We start from the raw sequence: 23,428 nt of genomic DNA, 5'->3' as shown, positions 1-23,428 counted from the left end.
TGCAACATTCAGATGGTAGGGTCAGAATATGGCATAAACAACATGAATGCACGGATCCATTCAAGCAGACTGAACGCTCTCACGTAGTTTGCAGTGATGCATTTTGGTTCTCTTGGACTTTACTCTGTGTAAACAAACCAAACCACGGGGAAAGCTACAAGCTTACAAATTCATAAACTGATTTGGACCAGAGTAAATGAACTATAGGTGCTTAAACGCACTTAGTACCAGCTGAACACCCTTTAAACACCACCTGTCCAACCCTTAATGACCACAGTGTACCCAGCTTCCAATGGCAGCTTCCAACAGGATAAAGCCCCATGTCGCAAAGCTCAGATCGTTTCTTGAAATGACAAGAAGTTTCAGTCCAACAGGGCAACTTTGTGATGTGGTTGAATGGGAGATTTATGTCATGGATGTGCAGCTGATAAATCTGCAGTAACTGTGTGATGTCATGAGGAATTGGCTCTCACAAATCCAAAACCAGTATTAGCTAGGTGCAACTAATGAAATGGCTGGTGAGTGTGTGTATGGAGTCAAATACAATGAGTTTTTTTCTTTGAAAAAAAACTTTGGCACATGTAATTCTAACTTAACCTTTTTTATTGTTTTATTTTTCTGTGTGTAACCACTTTTTGAAATTATTGTTATATCATAATAATACACACAGATGGGTGCTTCAGTCTGTAATCTGTCAGAGCAGTTCAAACTACTCTATGTTATATAAGTTTCTCGCCCTTGTTTCATAGGTAAAGAACACAGCTGCCAATGTACTCAGGGAAACATGGCTCATTTACAAACACACAAAATTGGTCAAGAAGATAGATCACGCCAAGGTGCGGAAACACCAGCGCAAGTTTCTCCAAGCCATTCACCAGTAAGTTCACTGCACCTTATGTGTTTTGCATAATCTAATCTAAATATGACAGAGACGTTCACCACAAACTACCAAGGAGACTTTCAGCATGGCCTAAAACCAGAACTAATGATGCTCAATCTTTAATGCTACTTGTGGTTAACATATTTAGGCTGTATTATCATTTGAACTGTTAATCTGAGATAATGTAATTCTTACTGATTAGCTGTAAAAGAAAATAGTCCCTTTGGGTTCATTCCTTAATGTTATTTGTTGTTAGGCAGCGTTATCAGCTATAATACCACATAGTTGTGTATATCTGATAGTATCAACAATGCTGTTTTCCCACAATGTCCTCTCCTTGAAGACCATTTCCTTTGATTGTCATACACATATGTAAGCTCTCACAGATGGACACATACAGAGCGTGCGCGCGCACACACGTACACTCACGCACACACACACACACACACACATACACACAAACACTCTGCAATCTAGTGTAATGGTCCTTCCTGTTCCCCTCCCTTGCTCCCCGCGACCCTCTTTTTACCCTGTGCTTACAGTGAGAAGTGTAATGGTTTTCGCTCGTTTCGTGAATGTTGTGGGGTTAAAAATCTGTACTGTGTTCTGTCTTTGTTTTGCTCTATCACCGCAGAGCTCAGAAGTAAGTTGAGTCTTCTATGTATCCTCTTCCTACTGTTTCTTCAATATCCCCCTGCTCCTCCTCTCTCCATGTCTGCGTTCGACATGCATGTAAAAAAAAAAAAAAAGTTTACTTGTTGCTAAAAAAAAAGACAAAGAAGAAAAAAAGGATGGATGCTGAATTGCTGTTTTCGGTTGTGTGTGTTTTTTTTTCTTTACTTCAGTGTTCCATTTACTTCCCTCTCCCTCCCATTTCCCCCCTGACTTGAATGAACGAAAAGCATCCACATTGTCGATAGTGGAGGGCTGTCTGGAGAGAACGTGTGAAAGAAAAAGCATCTTGCGCAGAATGAGCTTGGAGCTTTGTTGGCTTGGCCAGCAGTTCATAATCATTGATGATGTAGTGTATATTGTTGCCCATGATTAATATAGCTGCTCTGGGGCTATATTAACCTGCATCAACAGAACTCATCCTACACTCCTGAAGGTTTTGTGATGACATAAATAAGCACAGTGTTCTATCCTGTAGTTCTAATGTGGATCAAATGCTTGCTGTTGATTTAGTCTTGATTTATGCTGTTTTTTCCCTTTCTAATATGAGATCAAACAACAAGGCCTTGTACATGACATCAATAGGATGACACAAAAGGCACAACGCAACATGTACATTGGGGTTTTGTAGAACAAAATTGTACTCAAAATGTGTTACGCTAATAAGTAGAGCTTTTACCTCAAATAGTCCCAATTCTTCGACAGCCATAAGGGATGACAAAGCCGGGCAAACAGACACATACGAGCTGGAGCAGTTTCCCACAGAGATAGAGCCGTAAGCGAGCAGTCTCACTCTGCTCTGATATACTGATTTGCACATGAATAAATGCCCTTGAATGTCATCCTGTCTCATAATTTGCCGAACAGGGAAATTCTTCCCCTCGCACATTCAGATGATGGCTGTGTGATGCCACTGCTAACAATGGCATATTATGCACATCAGCGTTAACAGTTCTTACAGAGCCATAATGTATTTGATTAGAGATAAGGAGGCGCTTTGTTGAAGGCATCACAAAACATGTCCAATGTATCATCGTGCAGCATTTCATTTAAAATGTTTGAAATGTCGATGTTGCCGTATGTTCAGCAGTGTCATTAGGCAGTTTATTTCTGGCAAGTTTCATCCTTTATCTGTGGCATCCACACATACACACATCAGCTCATGCACATATGCACGCTCTCTCTCTCTCTCTCACACACACACACACACACACACTCTCACAATATCCAGCACTGAAAACACCCAACTCGTTTCATTGTGCACAAAGTCAGTCATAGTCACTGCACGCTTACTGAATGACCAGTGTGTATATCTGAAGTCCTACCACTGAGCTGTGTGTAGCACTGACAAAGGGCATGCCATCTTTTTCCTTTTTTCAATGTCTTAGTTTTGGAAAGAGATGGGAATGTTTTGATTTCAAACAGGTTTTGGGATTTTCTTGTATGGAAGCATATTGCATTCTTGCTCACAGGGGCATTTTTAACTCCTAATAATACGTTTCTTTCACGTATTGAGCTCCTTTTCCCACTTTTTCAAAAACTGATTCTTTTTTTGGCTTGTAACAAGATCATCTCTCACTATTAGCATCATTTCTCAGTACAACAAAAATACTTGCTGCCACCTGCTGCTTAAAGGACTGTAACGTTGTGAAAAAAAGATCTTGTTATAACAAAAAAGAGCTAGCTTAAACATGACAAACAGTCTATTTTTTTTTTCCAAAATGAGTGTAGTATGCTTCTGTAATTTTGCATGTTTTGGTTGGTATTGTATTGACCAAGACCAGGAATGCCTTTAATATATATTTATATGCATACACTTCCATATATGTGTATAAATATAAATACATAAAGAAAATATTTACAATGCATGTCTTACTTTCTTTTCAATGTCATCAGTGAAAGAAGTGTCCTGATAAAACATTTGTTGTTCCTCCTCCTCCTCCTTTCTTTTCTATTGGCCCTCTCTGCCCCTCAAAAACCTGTCTCTCTGTGCTCTACTCCTTCAAACTACCCTCCTTCCCCTTCTTCACTCTGCTCTCCTCTCTTCCTTCCTGTCATCTCTTTCCTTTTGTCCACATTCTCCTTCCCTGTTTTTCATGTTCACACCTCCTTGTGCGCCCACTCAGACTGCGCAGTGTTAAGATGGAGCAAAGGAAACTCAATGATCAGGCTAACACCTTGGTGGACCTGGCAAAGGTAAGTTTTCCAAGTTAAAAATCTAACTTAATCATTTGAAGGTTTTGATATAATTTGTGCTGTGATGATTTTAACTTGCTGTTGCTATTCTGTCTTTATTTAAACTGACTGAATGTATATTCTTCTATTATATGGAGATATTCTTCTCAAGAAGGGCCTAAGCAGGCTCTTTCCAAGGACATAAACTACAGGGAACCCCAAGGTTTTGTCCTAGGATATTTTCAGTGTTCTCCCCGTGCACTTAAAAATTGTAGCGTCTTTAGCTTACCGCATAAAGCTAATAGGTGAGCCAATCCTGGGACTGCATCAAGTTGCACATTCTTTTTTTTTTTTTTGAATAGTCAGCAAAAAAACCCTAGGAAAATAGGGTTGTGCCATATCATATCATCCGCAAATACATAATAAAAAAGTACCATATCATTATTACTATATCCAAGGCCTGTGTTTACATTCCCCAGCACACAGAATAACGAGACAAGCCTGGCATGTCTGAGAGCAAGAGCGTGTATCATCCTCTGATGATGATTTGGTAACAAAAAGGAAGCTACTTCAACAACTAGCAGCAAAGCTCACTACTTTGCAAAATATGCAAGAAAACCTTTCAGACTAAAGGTGGAAACAACTAACTTTTTATATTACTTCAGGCAAAAACACATTGAGTACAACCAGGCTTCAGAGGAGGAGATAATAGCAACTTTTTATATGAGACCCAAATGTAAACAAATAACTTGAGCAAACATTGCTGGACTACTTGCTAATTCTACTGCATATGAAAGGAAGAGCAAATGGTGGATAGAAATTACTGATGTGATTATGTGGTTGAAAAGCAGGGTTTTAGGCAACTGGTTAAAATGCTTGGCCCAAGATGCAACATCCCAGGTAGACAATATGTGCAGCTCTTGAAGTGTTAGAAGGTTAAGATTGCTTTAGTTGTTCAGGCTTCAACATTTGAGAGGAGTGCTCTTTTTAATCTAATACTTAATAGTTTTTGAGGGCTAATACAAATGTCAAACATTACGTCATTCAGTACAGGTCATCAGTTTCATTCTTAAATATAACTTTTAAAACTTTTACTGTTATGTTATCTATAGTTTGCGGGAGAAGATGAAAATACAATCAGTCAGAATCAATTCTAACTTTATTTCATGGACTATTTTCTCTGTTTTTTGGCAAATTAAGCTCCTATAGAAATCATTAAAGTGGTAAAGTGATTGTACACAATAAATAATATAATTGATATTTATTTCTTTTATTTATTATGTCTCCATTGTTAACTCCTTTTCAAATTTCATGTTTGACATTATCATACCATTTTAAATTCTACATCTACGCATCACATCAAATCAAACGGCACCTGCACTGCCTTAAAAAGTGATCTTGGCCAAGCTAACTCTTTGGAGAATGAACCCTAATGCGAGACTACTCAGTTTGAAGAACCTGAACCTGATGACACACTGTAAACAGCATCTGTCCATAAGAGGCTGAATACAGAAATGCTTCAGTAGCTTCTGTCTGGCTGTACAGATGTCAGCTGAGGCACCAGAGCTGAGAGGGGGTTCAAAGGGAGGTGCATGGCTGCATTGACTTCATTTGATGTGGATGGCATTTGCACTCCAGTGTGTATTTTAAAAGGTTCCAAGGCCAATCGCTTTAATGTGTGTTTACTTGCGCCTTACTGTGCTCAATGGTCAGATCAATCTGCATACACCCTACAGTGGCTCAGCTTTATTTTCAAACCCCATAGAGATATAAACCTTTCACATCTGGATTTTAGATTTGATTTCTGAGGGGCACACATGCCTGGAGACCCTACATGAGTATTTTGTAATCTCTGCAGATGACTGTTAAATTGCAAATCTTATAAAATGCTCTGTGATGTTGAAGAATGCAATATGTTGTATATAATGTGTGATTAATTTTGCAATATCGAAAACTGCTTAGTTGAGATGCAATAATTACTTGCAGATGCCACATGCTGAGCTGGCCAGAACTGCATGAACTGTTAAGCAATAAGTACCTAAATACTAGAGATGCTTTTCATTATATAAATGAGTTGTGTCAAGCAAACACATAAAGGATTAAAGACCTTCAGGAGCTATAAATGGATTGGAGAAGTTGGTTGTAAAATCTATGGGAAGATAAAATCTATGCTGACTTGCTGAAACTTTACAGCTCCCCTTCCTACTGCTTCCTTTAAATTATTTCCTCCTCTGCTGTAATATATTTACTGTAGTTGTCTACTCATGGAATTTATTATTACTGTTACATTAAGGTTTTTTTTTCCTTAATCACTATATGTGTCCTACTGTATATCATCTCCTAATTTTAGTTGTTGCAACAAGTTGTGAAACAGCTTCTTAATGTTTCTATCTTGCCTCTTCCTCCCTTGTCCCTCCTGTCTCTGTCCTCCTGTTCCTTCTTGTCCCAAAACACATTTACTTTCTCTCCTTCATTAGACCCAGAATGTGATGTATGACCTGGTGTCGGAGCTGCAGGAACGCAGTGAGGAGCTGGATAAGCGCATCGGCACATTGGAGGACAAGCTGGACTCAGTGACGGGCAGCCTGCAGGCACTGCCCTGCCTCATCTCGCAAGCCATAACCCAGCAGCAGCAGGACTTCCTGGACGGCTTTGTTCACCGCTTTCGACCCGCTTCGCTAGCCTCTGAGCGTTCCGAACGCTCCGAGCGATCCTGGACTTCCACCGCCCGTAGGCGGCGCTCTCCCTCCACAGCACCACACACCTCCTCTGATAGCGGATAACCTTGACAAATCTTCTGTAATCACCTTTGAGCCCTACCTTTCCCAAACCAACGTGTCGCCTCATTCTGTCCCATCCAATTCTGTCTCATATCTGCTGGCAAGTCCATGTCTGGACTAATAATGAACCCACATCTTGGTCCGTGACCTGATCCTTGTCCTTTCCCTCCCACTCATTCCTTCCTCTCCACCTAATGGAAAAAAAAAATCCAGAAAACCAGTTTCTCTGTGACTGAGCCTCTCAGCACAGGCCTGATTAGAGCTACTCGAAAAGAACAAAGAAAAGCAAGCAAAGACTTAAATCAAGAAAAAACAAATGCATCCAAAAAAGAAAAATAGAAAAAAAATTACAAACTGAGATAAAGTAGAGATATGGTTTATGTTTTAGCCATTGTATGGCTGTCCAAGTTAGCTTTTTTTGTAAAAGCCCTTGTATAGTTAAAAAAAAAAAGAAAAAGACTGAGTTCAGGGTTGCTGAGGTGAGAGCTGGCTATCACACCGGAGAGTCCTTAACAACAAGGGGGGAAGTTGGTCTGTGGAGCTGAGGGCCTTGGCTCACCTGCTGGCCCTCTGAGGCCATGGAGGACATCTGTCCACCCATCTGTCCGTCTACCTGTTTGTCCGGTGAGGAGAACAAGACAAACCATTGGACTTCCCTTTCAAATGACTAGTGTCATGGATTCTTTCCCATAGTTTAGGGTGAAAGCTTTAGGAGAGGCTACAAAAGCTCTGACTTCAGGTCAGTGATTGAAAATGCACTTAAAGGGGAGGAGAAACTGTTACACAAATAAATAGCAATGGGGATGCATATGGCATTACTACTGGGTAGGAAAAATGATCACTATTGCCAACTTCAAGGTATCAGCTTCCTTGTTCTTACCAAGGAAAAAAATGAGAGCGACTATCTTTTTTAGTTACATATTGACATGTGATTTTTCAGTGCCTGAATGTATAAATAGTAGAGGGTTATTTAATTACTAATTTCAGAGCTTTTTTACGATGTTAACAGTCTAAATACAACATTGCATTCCTTTTTCAGATACATTCCTCTCCAAAACTTTAAAGAAAATGTCTAACATGCATAACATTGCCTCCATTACACCGCAACTCTAAATGTTTTGAAAACCTGTTTTTCTATTTCTAACACAGCGACAAATGGAGAAGTACAGCGAGAAACCCGTGGCGAGACAGATTGAGAGCATATTTGTGTGTTTCAGAGAACAAGTTCACTTTAAGCTCAATGCTGCACACTCATACACAACAAATATGAAATATGTAGTAGTCTACCTTTCTCACTACCACTAATTAGAACTTCCTGTGGTCTTCAGAAAATTGCATGGCTTGAGGTCTGCTGGGATACAGGCACAAACACATCACTGGTCAAACTGAGTAACTAACCCAGCTCTTTTGCATGGTTCTGTCCAGAAGTAGTTATGGATCACACCCAGATGGCTCTGGTTATTTATACGCTTGGTTTCATTAGATTACCTTTGGTTTGTTGGTTGCTTTTCTTTTGTATTATATTTTTAAATTTTGTTTTCCCCCAATTTTTTATTTTGCGAGGATACCTGTGTTTTTTTAGAGTTGCAGAACCTAGAGAATTGCAGCAAGTTGATCCTGTTTAAAATATGAAGAGAGATTTAAAAAAAAAATCAGTATTTCCAGAAAAAATCCTCAAAAATACAAAAAATGCTGAAGAAACTTTTCGGGTTACAAAACAGTGAACTGATCTCAAAGTAAATAAACCATAGTTTTACAGTTAAAAAAAAAAAGAAAAAACGATTAAACTTATATGCTGTCTTGTAGTCTAGTATGTTATCACTGCCCCTCATGTCTGTACTTTAAATATAAAATTAGCTTTAGATTGGCTTAACTGGTGGGAGACTGCAAGATTAATTTTTGAGTATGTTGTCATATACATGCGGAGGAATTTAAATAATAAACACAAATTCACATTAACTACTTACATTCCTGAGTCCAGCCAGAATCAAAACAACCCGAGATATAAGCTAGCTCTAGCTCCTCTTAAGCTATCGCTAGCATATTGTGTCACTATCTCCATTATGTAGATTATACTGGATGCACTGGGGGCTTTTTTGTGAGGGTTTTTTTTTTCTCAGAGAGCTGCAGTGACTCATGGTTTGTAATGCTAGCACTGACTGGGAAAGTTTAGAAAAAGATGCATCAGGAGTTCTCTGTGATATTGAGCACAACACAAACTTTGACTAGTGAAAAACAGACTTAAAATGTACTTATCAAAGAAACTGAACAGCCAGTTTCTTAAAATATCTTTTAGTATGACAAGAACAAGACAAAATACTCAGATAGACCCTTAATTATAGTTCAAGCTTTATTACAAATAAAGTCTAATTAAGTCAAAATGATTCCGAACAGTTGTTATAAACTGGGAAATTGGCTATAGGTACCAAATCCATTGTAAAGATTTTCCTTCTACTGTAAAATTGGGCATGTCTGTCAGAGCTTCTGAGTTTTGTCACTTTCAGTCTGTGGCTTCAATTGACTCATCAGGAGCATAAGCTAACTGGTTTCTAATACTAGCTTTATATTTACTGTACAGACCTGTAGCCTAAGTGGACAGCTCTCAGTAGTAAAGTATAACATTGAACTGTTCTTTGAGGCCTTTGGTTATCTGAGTGGTACAGTGATGGATAAGAAGTGAGGGGGAAACATCTATGAAAGCATCCACTGGCATATTCTAGTGCTGTGATGACTTGCAAAGTTTAATTTGAAGACAAATATTTAGGATTTTCCCAGAGCACATTAGAACAGAACAGGAGGTCATCAGGTTAGCAGGCTAGGATGATTTAAACAGTAGATTGAGTCCCAAAAGAACGCTAGTGCTAAATCTCATATTTGTGGTCCCTTAAGCAAATGGACAGTTGTAGGATCATTATAATTTCCATGGTCTTAATTATTTCCAAGCTGCTTTAGGCTTAACTGAGTCTAGGTCCAACCCTGTGAGAGAACAAACAGGTTCGCTATCTCACAGGCTCTGGATTGACCAGAGAGCACTTCTTTTAAGAATGTATTCAGTTTGCTACAAGTGCAACTTAATCGAGCATGAATATTAGCTTTTTCCCTTTCAACTTGAGTTGATGAAGCATGACTCTTTACTGCCCCCACCTTTAGCCTTTCCTATCTCAGAGTGCTACACTTCTCCCTAATAGTAGCCTATAAAGAGATCTATCATGCTTTTGCAGTCTCTGTTTCAATCAGTATCATCCAATTAGTCAGGATGGCTAAGCCTATCTGCTTGATTACAGCCTTACCTGCCTGTTTCTATCTAAGGTTTCCACCTTATCATTACATCTGGTACGCCCTCACGTTTTTCATCTGTCATTATTAAGAATATCAGTCCCTCATGCAAAAGTAGGCTTGACAGATGGCCTGCAGAAAAGACATTGAAGTGGTTCCAAAAAAAAAGAAAACCCCAAACAAAAAAAAACTGCAAGGGAGGAAGAAGCAATGGAAACCCAGGTCATGTCCCATTTTGTACTTGGTGTGTAGTTACAACAGAAAGGATCACAGATGCTGGAGTCTCTTCCCCAGAGAGACATAACAATGCTGGTGTTAAGGACTTCATCGGGTGGCACGAAAAAAAGAAAAGACTTTGCTCATTCACTGACAGGAAGGTTATGAACAGCAAGATTGGGTGTCCTGTTAATATGACCTCATTGTAGATGTCACCATTTAAACAGGACAAAGCTGAAAAGGTAAAGGTAGGTGGCTGCCAGCATGTCATAGGTATGTAGAAAAAAAAATGCCTAGAAATTACATGAGGGGATTGAAATTCTGGCAGTTACAAAAGAAACCCCCAAAAGACCTTTTATTGTTTTACATTTGCAGATAGGAAATTTAATCCAGGATCTGCTGTTCCTTACTCTGTTGTAATTGGTTTTCTTTGTATCCCATCACAAAGACCAGCCTAAACACCATTCTAATATTTACTGAACTGATCCTGTTCTAGAAGATGAAACACATACACAGTATTTCATAGTGAAGTGAGGGACATTCATGATGTTGCTCTGATAATGGTAGATAAGACAAAATGATTAACACATCCCGGACTTTTATTATAAGTAGGCTTTCGTCATAGAGCAGGCATCAGAACACACTTCTGCTGAGTACAGAGTGAACCCCCCACTCCCCAAAAAACTGAAAAAATGTAACCAAATCATTGTTCTGTGTACACTGCCACATGATGCATAATGTACGTAGTAGCACTGGAATAAATCAACTTTTAATGGATGGCAAATGGGTTTAACATGTTCTCTGTATACTGTTCATTGTTCCTTCATTTTGCAGGTGAACCTTTGTCCTAACAAGGAGAGACACCAAGGTCAACATTAAAGACTATCTTCATCTATGACCGTTATTCTTTCTTTTTCTTCCGCTGGGATTTGAAAATTCCGTTTTGAATAATCTTCCTAATGCTTTACTTCCCGTTTCATTTGCGTACTCCAATCTGAAACTTTCCCATGCCAAGAGGGAAGGAAAATGGCAGAAGCCCAAAGTCAAATGTGAGACTTGAAAGGTGGGTTGGCAAATGTGTTGACAGACGCAAACATCACACGTTTCGTCCTGTGAAACTGAGGCATGGGCCGTCCTAAAACATGATTACAGGAGGAAGTATTGATATAAACAGCACTCCAGAGGACACGCAGCTGCTGGGGCGCTGTTCCAAGGTGAACTGTGAGCTGTGCACAACACACACACTCGTACACAGCCATTAATGTTCAAATAACAAGCTACTATTCATGTCCACATGCACAAACAAGGCTCTGGCTGGTTAATTACAGTAAAATCTGCAGGGACTTGGCAGCAGACCGATATCCCGCAAAAGTGGCAGAGTCAGTCACCCTGTTGTTGTTGCTACACAACCCCAAAGACATGCAACCGTGGAAACACAGGGAACAGCTCCTCAACAATCCAATTAGTACAAAGTAATTAAAATATTGTTTTTATCCTCTAAAGTGATAACAATCATATGTGACATTGAATGCGCTCTCATAGAACTAAATCTCGCTTTACGGTGGAAACCAAAGTAGGAAAGAGAGGCAGAAATTGTGAAAGGTGCACACAAATTATGCCGCATGGCCATCCTTTCCTTCTCTAACAATCTGTCTTAATAAACACATTTAATTCACTCAGCTTATCCTTGTGCTGAAGTGTGAAAAGCAAGAATAGTGGCATTAAATTACCAACAATCTCCCCTAGAGGGTACTGAAGCTCAGCCAAACAGTGAGGAAATAGGAGATGGAGTCATGTTGCAGAGGACTGAAGATCACCCTTGGAGTCTGGAATTACAGGGGGAAGAAGAATCCGCATATAGGATCCTGAAGAGCATAGTTTGAAAAGATCCTATGGGGAAAACTTGCAGAAGACATGGGGAAGTGTTTTTATTAAGTTATTAAATTTATTACAAGGCTGACTTTTCTCAGGAACGAGCAGCTAGGAGCTGCATTATGCTTAATGCCCTGCATATAGCTTTCAACTAATGTGGTTTGGCATACACTTGGGGAAATCAGAGAGGGTATTGATTTTGGTTTTGGTGTAGTGGTGGAGAGTGGGTGTGAAGGGCCTTTTCATTCCACCAAATGTTTTTTTGAGTGTCACTTATTTCAGCATCCATCATTTCTCTTTCTGTCTTTTTAGCTCTATCTGTATCTCTTCATCTGCTGAGATCCGAACAGAATGAACGGCTGCAAATGAGGCTGCTTGCTGGAAGCTGCCATTGCTTCTCTGCTTCATTTAGCAGTGAAAGAAGGCGGCAGCTCTTTTCAAAACTCTCAAACCATATGCTAGGACTTCAACTGTGAAAGTGTACATGCACTATATATTGCATATGTGTATGTTCACACTCACACATGCTTGGCTAGCTGGATGTTTTCCACTTGAAAGGATCATTTCAGCCAAGGCTAAAAACTCAGATTGGTACACATACAGTATTCTTCTTGTTTCTGTGTAGGCCTAGTTTCCCTATCAACTTAACACAGAGTCAGCTAACATGATTCATTGATGCCTCATCTGTAAATTTTTGCTCATTTAGTACATAAGTGGCTCTCAAATTGTGGGGCTAGCTCCATCAGTGGATAAATACAGTTATTCATATATGTATATGTATATATATATATACATATATATGATGGGGTACTGGCCCACAACCGAGATGGGCACAATAAATGTTGTTTATGATAAAACCATGATGATCGACACTGTTATTTCCAATCTAAGCTGACACACTGAGACTACATCACACCTCACAAGGACTCACTCTTCACTCTATTGCCCATTATTTACATCAGTAAATAATCAGCAAAGCCAGTGGTAATGGTGTGGCCGGTAATGACAGGTTATTCATATCAAACAGCTGACTCATTAAACCTTTGCTACCTGCTCTCTTGACAGCAAAGACCAAGCAGGTATTTAGGTTGTCATAGAATTAAGCACTTAGTTTAAAAAAATCATAAAGTGGAAATTGAAAAATATTCAATTTTGTACCATTTGATGATGGTGATGCCATTATGTTTATATTTAGATCAGTAAAATTCTGCCTGAGTGTGAGGCATGTACCTTTTTCAGTTTCCAAACCGAGAGGCACTGTACTAAGCTAGCAGTATTACCTCATATAATAATATATTTAAACATGCTTTTGCATTGTCCTCCATATTATATGCAGTTGAGTAGGTGCCTGTGTTGCAGCAGTGGACAACTATGGTAATCCCAAATGAGGTTTAGCCCAACGCCCAGGGCTACCGGAGGTCCACCAACTCCCTATGCACTTGATAGAGTTGTTCAAATTATAAGATCATTGTACTGTATAGGATATGAGTACTGCTTTGTGTGTGCGTGCGTGTTTTCTGTAGGTGGGGAGGGGCGGTGGACTACAGATGTCCTTGCCCCGAGCTTTCTCTACATGAAAATCTGTTTTGGAACAATCGCTGGCACCGAGTGATGCCACGCTATACAGCAGGAATGATTCCTGGAATCAGCTGTGGAGGGTTAAATGATACATAAAAAGACATGTATCACAATGTCATCGCTTATGGGAAGTGTTCCAGTAACACTTTAGAGACGTCATCATCAAAGCCTGCAGTTTCATCTACAACTAAATGTATTTTATGAATTTAGCTCAGAGGACATGACTAATCTTAAAACGCAGATTGTAGCCATTATTCACAGGGCCACGTCTGAATACACTCAGTGCAACACTGAAAAGGTAACTGGGAAAGATAGCCACATTAAATGGGATAAAGAGACAAACCAAACTCAGAGCAGGAGAAGCATGGGAGCCTGCTGCCCTCTAGTGCCAAATACCCAGCTCCCAGTCTAACACAAAGTCACAGCTGAGATGAGAATGAATAATTCATAAATGATGGGATGATAAAGCAGTATTATACCAAAGCAAGATACGAGATGTAATTGATAATATGGGTCTCTTATCAAACACTTTCTCAACTCTAAAAAGAAAAGTGAAATCTCATGGACAAACTCCTGTTGCTGATAGTCTTAAGTGATATGCGTAATGCTTTAAGAACTGCTGACGTGATGAACTTTTGTGTGTACCCAGGAGTCCCTGATCCAGTATTAATTACTAGATTGTGCACTTTTTTCCCTCACTCTTTTAACCTATTTTTATCAGCAAAGCGCCAACATCATGCACTCCATGAATGTCAACAGTTTCAGCCACTCTCTCTCCCACAGATTAACCTAGCAGTGCCAGTCAGCACCAGCGCAGGGGCGGTTCAGGTTTAATGTTTAAGCTTTTAGTACCACCTCTTTTGTCCACACACATTAGCCAATCTCCCTGTGTGTGCTAAACCAGGAGTGAGTCACCCGAGAGATTGAAGAGAGTGAACTGTGTGGGCCTGCTGGACAGTTGCGGCTCAAAAATCCCATGAGATAGTGCCATCTCTACGTTACCAGAGAGTTGGGGTCAAGGTAAGCTGTTGGATTTGACATTTGAAAAACAAATGTAGAATCAGGTGTCCCGTTTTTTAAAATTCAGCGATAGTATCACGACAGTAGTGAAGTACACGGAGCCGCGGCATTGTGTGAGTCACAACTCACACAAGTCCTCTGTAATTAGCAAAGCCCAAGCAGCACTGGAGTCATGTTGGGGTCTTTTTTGGAGTTGCTGTATTCCAGCAGTTGGTGGTGTATGTGTCATGCTGTTTGACATGGTGTGACTAATGGCTTTCCACTAACACAACTGTCTTTTAGAAATCTTGAATCGAGGCTTTCCTTCATTTTCAATTCAATATAGAGATATTGTGTCACCATATATTTGCAACTGGTTGAGGAGGTCTATGCACAAGATACCTCACTGTATAAGAATCTGACATTTGTGTTTATCGGGAAGGTTTTTATTTTTAACTATATCCTGTAAATTTTAATTCAGTAGTAGAAACCCACAAATGATTATATATCTATCTATAGATAGATATATACATACACATATATGTGTATAGATATATGTGTATGTATACACATATATAGCTTCATTTTTACCCTAATAAACTGATATACAGATGTTTGAATGTTATTTGTAGAATGCTACTATTCTTTCTCTTTCCCACAGCTTCTCTTTGTCTTGCCGTGGTAAAGATTCTGCGATTTTTTCCAATGAATTCCCAAAATCAGCCCACAGCATGAAATCATTCAAGAAACAAGACCAGGAGGGTGTGGTCGGGTCCTCCACCATTAAAGATCCACCAGTTGCTGTATGGGTTACTCACACACCCACACCGGATAATATCACCGATGATGGTGAGGATGATGCGACCTCCACAGGTCGCACATCCAGTTCTCCACCTTATGCTGAGCAAGAGAAGGAAAAAAAAGGAAGCCTGAAAGACAGATTGAAATCCCTCATCCCTCAGTCATGGGGCAAAAAATGGACAAAAGAAAGCGACTCTGAAGCCAGCACAACTGGTATCCAGATCCTACCCAATGGGACCAGAGTGAGCCCCCCTGTAAGTCCCTTGGTGGAGCGTCGGAACTGGAATGAATCTCTGGGAAGCTCCAATCACAACTCACATAAGCCTTTGATAAGAGAGAGTCCCACTGACGGTCTCTTTGGTCACGTCCCAGTAGAGGAGTCACTACTGTCCAGCATCCACCCTGCAGAGTATTACGCTGAGAAGGTGGAGGTCTACAAGCAGAAGTACTCTTATTTGAAATCATGGCCGGGATTGCTCAGGCTTCTAGCTGGACTTCAGCTCCTATTTGGAGGAATGGTTTTTGCGTGTGTCATTGCTTACATTCAGAAAGACAGTGAATGGTCCAACAGCTACGGACTCTATAACGGTGTATACAACAATGGGATGGGTCTGTCTGGGTACAGCTACAGAGGTCCTATGACTCCTTTCATTCTAGCTGTAGCTGGAATCTCATGGATCCTTACTCTGTGTCTCCTGGTGGTGGGAATGACAATGTACTATCGCACTATACTTCTCGACTCCTCGTGGTGGCCCCTGACAGAGGCCTTCATCAACGTGGCTCTTTTCCTGTTCTACATGGCAGCAGGGATAGTTTACCTGAACGACTTGAATCGCGGGGGGCTATGCTACACAACAATAGGTATTAACCCCATCGTCGCGAATCTGTGTCGGGTTGATGGTGGCCAGATGGCAGGAACAGCTTTCATCTTCATCAACATGGCCCTGTATCTAGGAAGCTTCCTGGTATGTCTGAAGATGTGGAGGCATGAAGCTGCACGTAGAGAGAGGCAGTATTTTGAGAACCAGGTACAGATTTTTACTCCTCTGTAAACAAATATGAAATACAAGGTCAGGTCTTCTAAATCTGAAGACTGACTGAAATACATTTCAAAGCTGCATATATGAAGGTATCCTCGTGAATACAGTACAGTTGAATTCTCTGTGAAAGGCTAATATAGTGGAAACCCACCTTTAAATTGCTCATTATTACAGTTTTTTCTGTTAAAGTTGGTTAATATTTAGCTCATTTCTTGTGTGGCAGATGGAGTTTGGGCATGACTTTTCTACTTTTGTCATTATTTGGGGTTTTAAATGTTATTTATTAGGCAGAGGTTGTCTGCCTCTCTGTGTTACCCCTGTGACAATTTGGCATCCTGTCTAAGATGTACGCTGCCTCTTACCTCATGACAGCTAGGATCGGCTCCAGGCCCCCCATGACCCTACATTGAATAATCCATAGAGGGTGGCTGGATTGATAGATATGTATTAGTTCAACAGTCAGGGATGTTATGAATAACAGCAAACATACTGTATGTAACTTTATTGTCAATTTGTCTGCAGCTAATTCCACCAACAGACAAGTTCTTGAAGTGAGGGTGAATTTTAAAGAACAGAGTTGCACCTGCAAATGTAGCTATCACCTGCATCTTTGACACAAGGGCAACTACTGTCACAGTCTGGCAGAGGCAGACGATGTGGACTGACAAAAAGGACCCAAAACGCACACTCCAAGGAACAGGGAACAAAACTTGAATATTAACAAAAAGCAAGTCGTTTAATATGGCTAATTTAAAAAAAAAAAAAAAAAAGTACAAAAACAAAAGGCAGAGGCACACAGGAAAAAAAAAACCTAACTAGAACTAAACTGGGAAAATTAACTGCTGAACAAAAACAAAAGAACATGGAAAAATCCCGGAAACATGATGTGGAACAACAGACGACCTGAAATGAATGAACAGAACACACAAACTAAACAGACACAAGGGTGATTAGGGGAAGTGGAAACACATGGGGAAACAGCTGACACTAATCTGACATAACCAGGAAGCAAAGCTGACTATACTGACATAGGACACAGACCTTCAACATAAAACAGGAAACATGAGACGAAGACATGACAATACAAACTTGACAACAAAAAACACGCAGCATGAAACACATGAAGGGAGAGGGAAACTTAAATACAAGGGTACAAAACACAAAGGGAATCTAATAAACAAATGAACTTCGCCAACCTAATGAACTTTAAACATACACTATAAACATTAAAATAAACTAAAACTCAAAACGCTGGGTCAAAAGACCCAGGATCGTGACAGCTACTTTGTTCCAGTAACAATACTGATAATGATAAAATAACATCAGCACTGCTCCCATGACCGTATCATTTCCCCACTGGCAAATAAACAGGTTTAAGAGGGCTGCCTGGTCTGTGACGTTGCAGGTTTGATAGAGCTAAATAGAAATATCAGATACACAGATGATTGGAGGTTTAGCAAAATATATCCCATGAATAACCCACAGCAAATATTTGAAGCATAAAACAAGAATGAAGCAAATTAGTTTTCAATGTATGGCCTTTCCAGCTGTTGACAACAACATCTGGGCCACTGTAGGCTAACAAAACAACCATATTACTGTGAGTGCAGATCGCCACATAACCTGTGCAGTAAACATGTCTCTATAGTTTTCTGTAATGGCGTGTTGGGATAATATGTATAGTAATGTAAAATAAGAAAGGATGAGAAGCCAGATGTGAACATAATAGTTCCATTAAAGAAATGCAGCTGTATTTTTCAAAATAAAAGCCTTCATGTAATGATGGCACATGCCAGTATAGTGTTGTGAACATCTTGTTCAGTTGTTTTGCATTTGCTAAATGTTTTTCTTTTACCTTCAGCCTCAGGAGGAGTTTCAACAGTCCATCCCACTCAAACCGGTAACAACAAAACGCATATCATTCAGGGATGATGAAGCTGACAAAGCGCTGAGTAAAGATTATAACAATCGGGATAATCTTCTACATGACGTCCAAAAGAATCCAGTCAATCTGAACCCCAAAGTGCACATCATTGCAGACTACATCATGTAAGTTAACATTTATATGTTGAATCACACCATTAGTTCGAAACATACAGAGAATCAGTTTTACTGTGTGTCTCCTTTCTGTAGCAAGTATCCAGAGATCAGCTGTGTGGAGGAAAGGGAAAAGTACAAAGCAGTTTTCAATGATCAGTATCAGGAATACAAAGACCTTCACAGAGACATCAGTGCTACTCTGAGTAAGTTCAGAGAGCTGGATCTCATGATGGAGCGACTCCCCCGAGAGACAAGTAGCAAAGAGGTGAGATTCATACCGACCTCCCATCGGTTTTCCTTTTTTATATGGGAATTAATTACTTTGTTATTCATATAGGACCAACGCAGGATTCTAAGTATTGTAAAGAAGTATCACCAGAAAAGGAATGTAAGTGACAATTTATTTTTTTTTACCTTTTTTTCTGTTTTTTAATGACAGTATAAACCGCGATTTCTACAGCTGCTCACTCTGAAATCAATCGTAGCAATTTTCAAATGTAACCATAGAGGTATTAGAGTTCTGTGTTCTGCCCAGGTAATAGTAGCTTTTATTCGGTAATTGTCTACTGATGCAAATAATTCTGAAAAATCATGTTTAACACAGATCAATTACAGAATGAATCAGTAAGAAAGGTTGGAAATAGAGTTTTCAGGCATTAATCAGCAGACTGTTGTGTGCATGTTTCGCAGGACCCTACTTTCCTAGAGAAAAAGGAACGCTGTGACTACTTGAAAGCCAAATTGAGCCACATTAAAAACAGAATCCGGGATTATGACCAGGAGACCATGGCAGATGGTCAGACATGAAGAAGATCAGAAACAAGTGTCCACAGCAACTGATGAACTGATGAAATAAAAACGCTTTTTAAAATGTCTGCTTCTTTGTGTGACAGACAACATTCTTCCTTCTGGAAAAGTCTGATTGTTGCGCATCATTGTATTTTCATGTACAATTAGATCAATGTTTACACAAATTCTGGTTTGTGACATGATTATATTCCTTGGGCTACAACATTATAAGAGATGCTTCTTCTGTAGAGCTTTGACTTGACGGTCTTGTGTTTCTAAACACTTTCTTGTCATTTCTGTGAAGGCCGAGCAACGTTCACATGCTTGATGTAGAAATAAAATAAAGTTAAAGGATTGTTATATATCTTTCTGTAATATTTTTTTACAACTATATTAATTTTATGCTGTTATTTCTTTACTTTTCACTTTTCTTCTTTGGGCATCACAGCGAAAGCAAGTTCTCAGTTAAAAAACTGCAGGTGCCAAGTTAACAGAACTTGGAAACTGGCAATAATTTTTAATCTAATGATTTTAATATATTTTGGAGATTTCATAGTTTCTCTGATTTAAAATGTTAAATAGGAAAATGCAGCATAATTTCTCCAAATTGTATTGTAAAGTAACTCGGCTCAGAAATATCATTCTTGTTCTCAGTAGACTCTGCCACAGGCACTCATAGAATACACAATGTAGAGATATTATCTATGAAATCAGCAGCTGTGGTATTTCTATTAAGACAACAAGAAGAAGAACAACAACAAACCAAACCTGTTGATCCTTTCTCTTGTCATATACACCCATTAGAACAGATTTATAGTCACTGGCCATGTTATTAGTTACACAAGTTATTAGTTGTACCAGACTCAACTACTTTGGACTTAAGGCCTGCCTTAATAGTTAATTAGCATAGATTCAACAAGGTGCTTGAAACATTCCTCTGACATTTTGGTCCATATTGACATCACCATCACATATTTGCTGCAGATTTGGAAGCTGCACATCTGTGATGTTACTCTACACATCCCAAAGCTGCTCTGCTGGATTGAGATCTGGTGACTGTAGAGGCCATTTGAGTACAGCCAACTTAATGCTATGTTCAAGAAATTGGTTTGAGATGATTTGAGTTTTGTGTTATGCTGCTGGAAGCAGCCATCAGAAGATGGGTACACTGTGGTCATAAACGGATGGAGATGGTCAGCAACAATACTCAGGTAGGCAGTAAGGTAGTAAATCAAGACTCATCAACCCAGGCAGTGTTTTTCCAGTCTTCTTTTGTTCAGTATTGGTGAGCTTGTGTGAATTATAGCATCAGTTTCCTGTTTTTAGCTGACAGCAATGGCACCCGGTGTGGTCTTCTGCTGCTGTAACCAATCACCTTCAAGGTTTTGAAGGTCTGAAATACTTAGACCAGCCTGTCTGGCAAAAGCAGTTATGCACTTATTGTTATGATTTTGTAGCTAAGTATCACTCTGCATTGTATAAAGTATGAATCATAGATCACATGAATTGTACTTTTACAATTATATTAGAATTTATCAAAAGATTTGTCAAAAAGGTTTCGGTCTAATGCGTGGACTGGGCTGAATATCAGTAGGTTATACTTAGGTTGGAGGTTGTAAACTGCAATTTGAATGTAGCAGGAGCCTGGGTATAAACTGTCACGAGCACGTGGGTGAAGCAGGTCGTTAGCGGGTGAACGGTGCCCCTGCTGAGACGCTCGGTAGCTCCGGAGAGTGTGGGTGAAGCTTTCGAAACTTTCATTGTTTTGTTAGGAGAAACTATCCATCCAGTAAAATAAAGGCGAAGTTAACGATCGTTGATGGGATATAAAGCGGACGGTGTGGTGGTGGCCAGGAGTCATGAACGACGCGGTTTAAGCAGCTGAACCTGGATCGGTGTAAAGTTTATGAGTTTTTCACGGCGCTTGGGTAAGTTGCGTAACTCATATGTCCTTGTTGATTCCTCTCTGAAGTTTTTTACATTTAAAGAGAATTTTTTTTTAATTACCGTCTAACCTCGCTGATGATGCTGATTGATTAAAAGAAAACCTCCGAGCATTAACAAATGAGTTTAAAATATTTTACGACCAAGTATTTTAAACACGTTATGACAGTAGACAGAAGTGTTTTTTTCTGGGCTGAAGTGGAATGAGCCTCTTTTAATGTAGAGATGTTCAGTTATGCACAATTCGCACACAGTTGCAGTAACAGAGGAGTACATGAGTTTGTTATTTCACGGGTTTAAATCAAACAGAAAAAGTTAAATTTGGGGGGTTTAAGTTGTATCTTCACCCCTCCCTAAGTGGTGCTGACAATCAGCAGGTGCGCACAGGTAACATGCAGAACAGGGGCTATGTCTGTGGCTCTCCACTGCTGAAAACACCACGCATGGCTGCTCACCTCTTATCTGCTGTGTGTCTGAATAATTGAAGCGTGCTGGGTTTGAGCTCATTGGAGTGATGAAGTGTGGGTCAGCTACACTAGAAAGGGTTCAGGGACGGGCTGAGGTGAGAGTGCTGCATGCTGGTGAGCTGAAAAAGGTGCTTATAACTAAAACGTAGCTACACTTAATTAGGGCTTAAAGGGAAGGGGAAAATGCGTTGGAAGTGAATTCATCTTTTAGATTTTGAAAGTCATTTTGCTCATTAAAACATCCCACTGAAGAATTTACACTATAAAAAATTGAATTAAAATACTTAGCGTAATAAAATCTGCTATTAAATGCATTATGTTATAGTGCTGATATCTATATAGGCTCAAGTCATTTACCCTTGCATTAATTCTGTCTCATTTTCACCCCTCTTCCAGGTGAAATTGGAGCATTATCCACTAAACCATGTATGAGCCTCGGTACTATGATAGCCCCCCTGTGTACAGCCCACCCTACAGCACTACCTCCCACAGCTTGTATCCCCCAAGGAGTGTCCAATCCCCTCGAAGCCAGAATGTCCCCTATACCTACAATGTCCCACCAGAGTCTTACTACATGGAGGGGAAGCCTCAACACTTCTACCGCTGGTTCTCACCTCCTGGTTTTGTCAAGACCTTCCAAGGAGCCACAGTGCTCATGTGTTTCCTCATCTTCGCCTTAGTAGCGTCAACTTTGGTGTGGGACATGAACAGATTTGGGTATGGGGGATATGGTGTTGTTGATGCTGGAAGTGTTGGAGGGTTGGGGTCAGGATATTATGGAGGTAGCTATGGCTATGGCGGCTCCTACATGACGCCTCAGTCTGCCAAGGCAGCGATGATTTCCATGGACGCCATCAACTTCCTGGTGTCACTGGGGTTCTTGGTGGCGAGTTTCTCACGGTCACGGAGCATACGGACATGCAGGTTTTACCTCACTGTGTTCATCTGTGATATCATCTTAGCTGTCCTTCAGGTGAGTCTGTCTCACCCAACAAACAAAGCAAGTCACAAATATATTCAGTTGTTCATTTTCATCAAATCCCTTCGATCAGCACTCATCACCCATCCATTCATCCATCCATCCATTCATTCTTCTTCTGCTTGTCAAAAGCAGTTGTCCTAACAGGATACACCCTGGACAGGTCACCAGTCTATCGCAGGGACAGCATATGAGAAACAGACAACCATTTAATTGACTTGCATACCTTCGGCTAGATTAAAATCACCAACTAACCTAACATGTTGCATATCTTTGAATAGTAGGAAGAAGCCAGAGTAGCCAAAGAGAACCCACACAGATACAGGATAACATGCTGACTCCATGCAGAAGGACCCCACTCAGAGGGGGAACACAGTACAGTGGTTCTGTGTTCTCTGTGGGCTGATCAGTGGGATCCTCTTCTGATCAGTCAGTTTTGACCTGAAACTGAATTGCAGCCTTTTGTGTTCAGAAATGATGCTAAATTAAATGCTTGAGCCAACTTTTTAGTGTAAGTAGAAACTACATGAGACTTCTGTGTTTTTAATCTGTGGCATTGGCAAATCACTTATTTATTATGATTAAATTTGCTTTCGGTTTGTCGTCTAGGGCATCATTGACATCATCTTTGTTATTGGTGTGAACCCGATGTCTCAGAGCTCGCAGAGCATGCTGTACAACCCCATGCTCATGATGTGTCAGAACATCCAGGGCAGCCCTAGCCTCAGTGGCAGCGTGGGGGCCGGTTTTCCTGGGGGGTTTCCTCTGTTCAATCAATACCTGCAACACTACTGCTACATGGACCCCGAGGAGGTTAGCAGAAAGTATCTATCTATCTATCTATCTATCTATCTATCTATCTATCTATCTATCTATCTATCTATCTATCTATCTATCTATCTATCTATCTATCTATCTAT

At 40.0% G+C, this 23,428-nt stretch overlaps 2 protein-coding genes across 4 annotated transcripts in view; both read left to right on the top strand.

Moving 5' to 3' along the window:
* The window catches only part of kcnn1a (potassium intermediate/small conductance calcium-activated channel, subfamily N, member 1a), a 64,451-nt gene extending 53,557 nt beyond the window's left edge, over window positions 1-10,894 (top strand). For 2 of the 3 annotated variants that reach the window (XM_005920663.3, XM_042219969.1), the window contains exons 7-10: window positions 750-877; window positions 1,515-1,523; window positions 3,679-3,748; window positions 6,205-10,894. In XM_005920663.3, the coding sequence (XP_005920725.1) occupies window positions 750-877; window positions 1,515-1,523; window positions 3,679-3,748; window positions 6,205-6,510 (513 nt within the window). In that variant the 3' untranslated portion in view covers window positions 6,511-10,894. The remainder of the gene's footprint in view (window positions 1-749; window positions 878-1,514; window positions 1,524-3,678; window positions 3,749-6,204) is intronic. The other variant, XM_005920664.3, reaches the window with a different exon arrangement.
* Window positions 10,895-11,141: 247 nt separating this feature from the next.
* Window positions 11,142-23,428, top strand: part of zgc:154006 — a 20,058-nt gene continuing 7,771 nt past the window's right edge. The window contains exons 1-9 of the mRNA XM_042219965.1: window positions 11,142-11,220; window positions 13,361-13,532; window positions 15,110-16,277; window positions 18,151-18,338; window positions 18,423-18,594; window positions 18,667-18,717; window positions 19,020-19,132; window positions 21,953-22,502; window positions 23,118-23,321. Coding sequence (XP_042075899.1) covers window positions 11,142-11,220; window positions 13,361-13,532; window positions 15,110-16,277; window positions 18,151-18,338; window positions 18,423-18,594; window positions 18,667-18,717; window positions 19,020-19,132; window positions 21,953-22,502; window positions 23,118-23,321 — 2,697 coding nt within the window. The remainder of the gene's footprint in view (window positions 11,221-13,360; window positions 13,533-15,109; window positions 16,278-18,150; window positions 18,339-18,422; window positions 18,595-18,666; window positions 18,718-19,019; window positions 19,133-21,952; window positions 22,503-23,117; window positions 23,322-23,428) is intronic.

This window comes from Haplochromis burtoni, unplaced genomic scaffold (assembly GCF_018398535.1).
Source record: "Haplochromis burtoni strain Fernald_Lab_line unplaced genomic scaffold, NCSU_Asbu1 Contig_41, whole genome shotgun sequence".
NCBI lineage: Eukaryota > Metazoa > Chordata > Actinopteri > Cichliformes > Cichlidae > Haplochromis > Haplochromis burtoni.
Note: the sequence above shows the minus strand (reverse complement) of the source record. Positions and strands in the feature narration are given on the sequence as shown.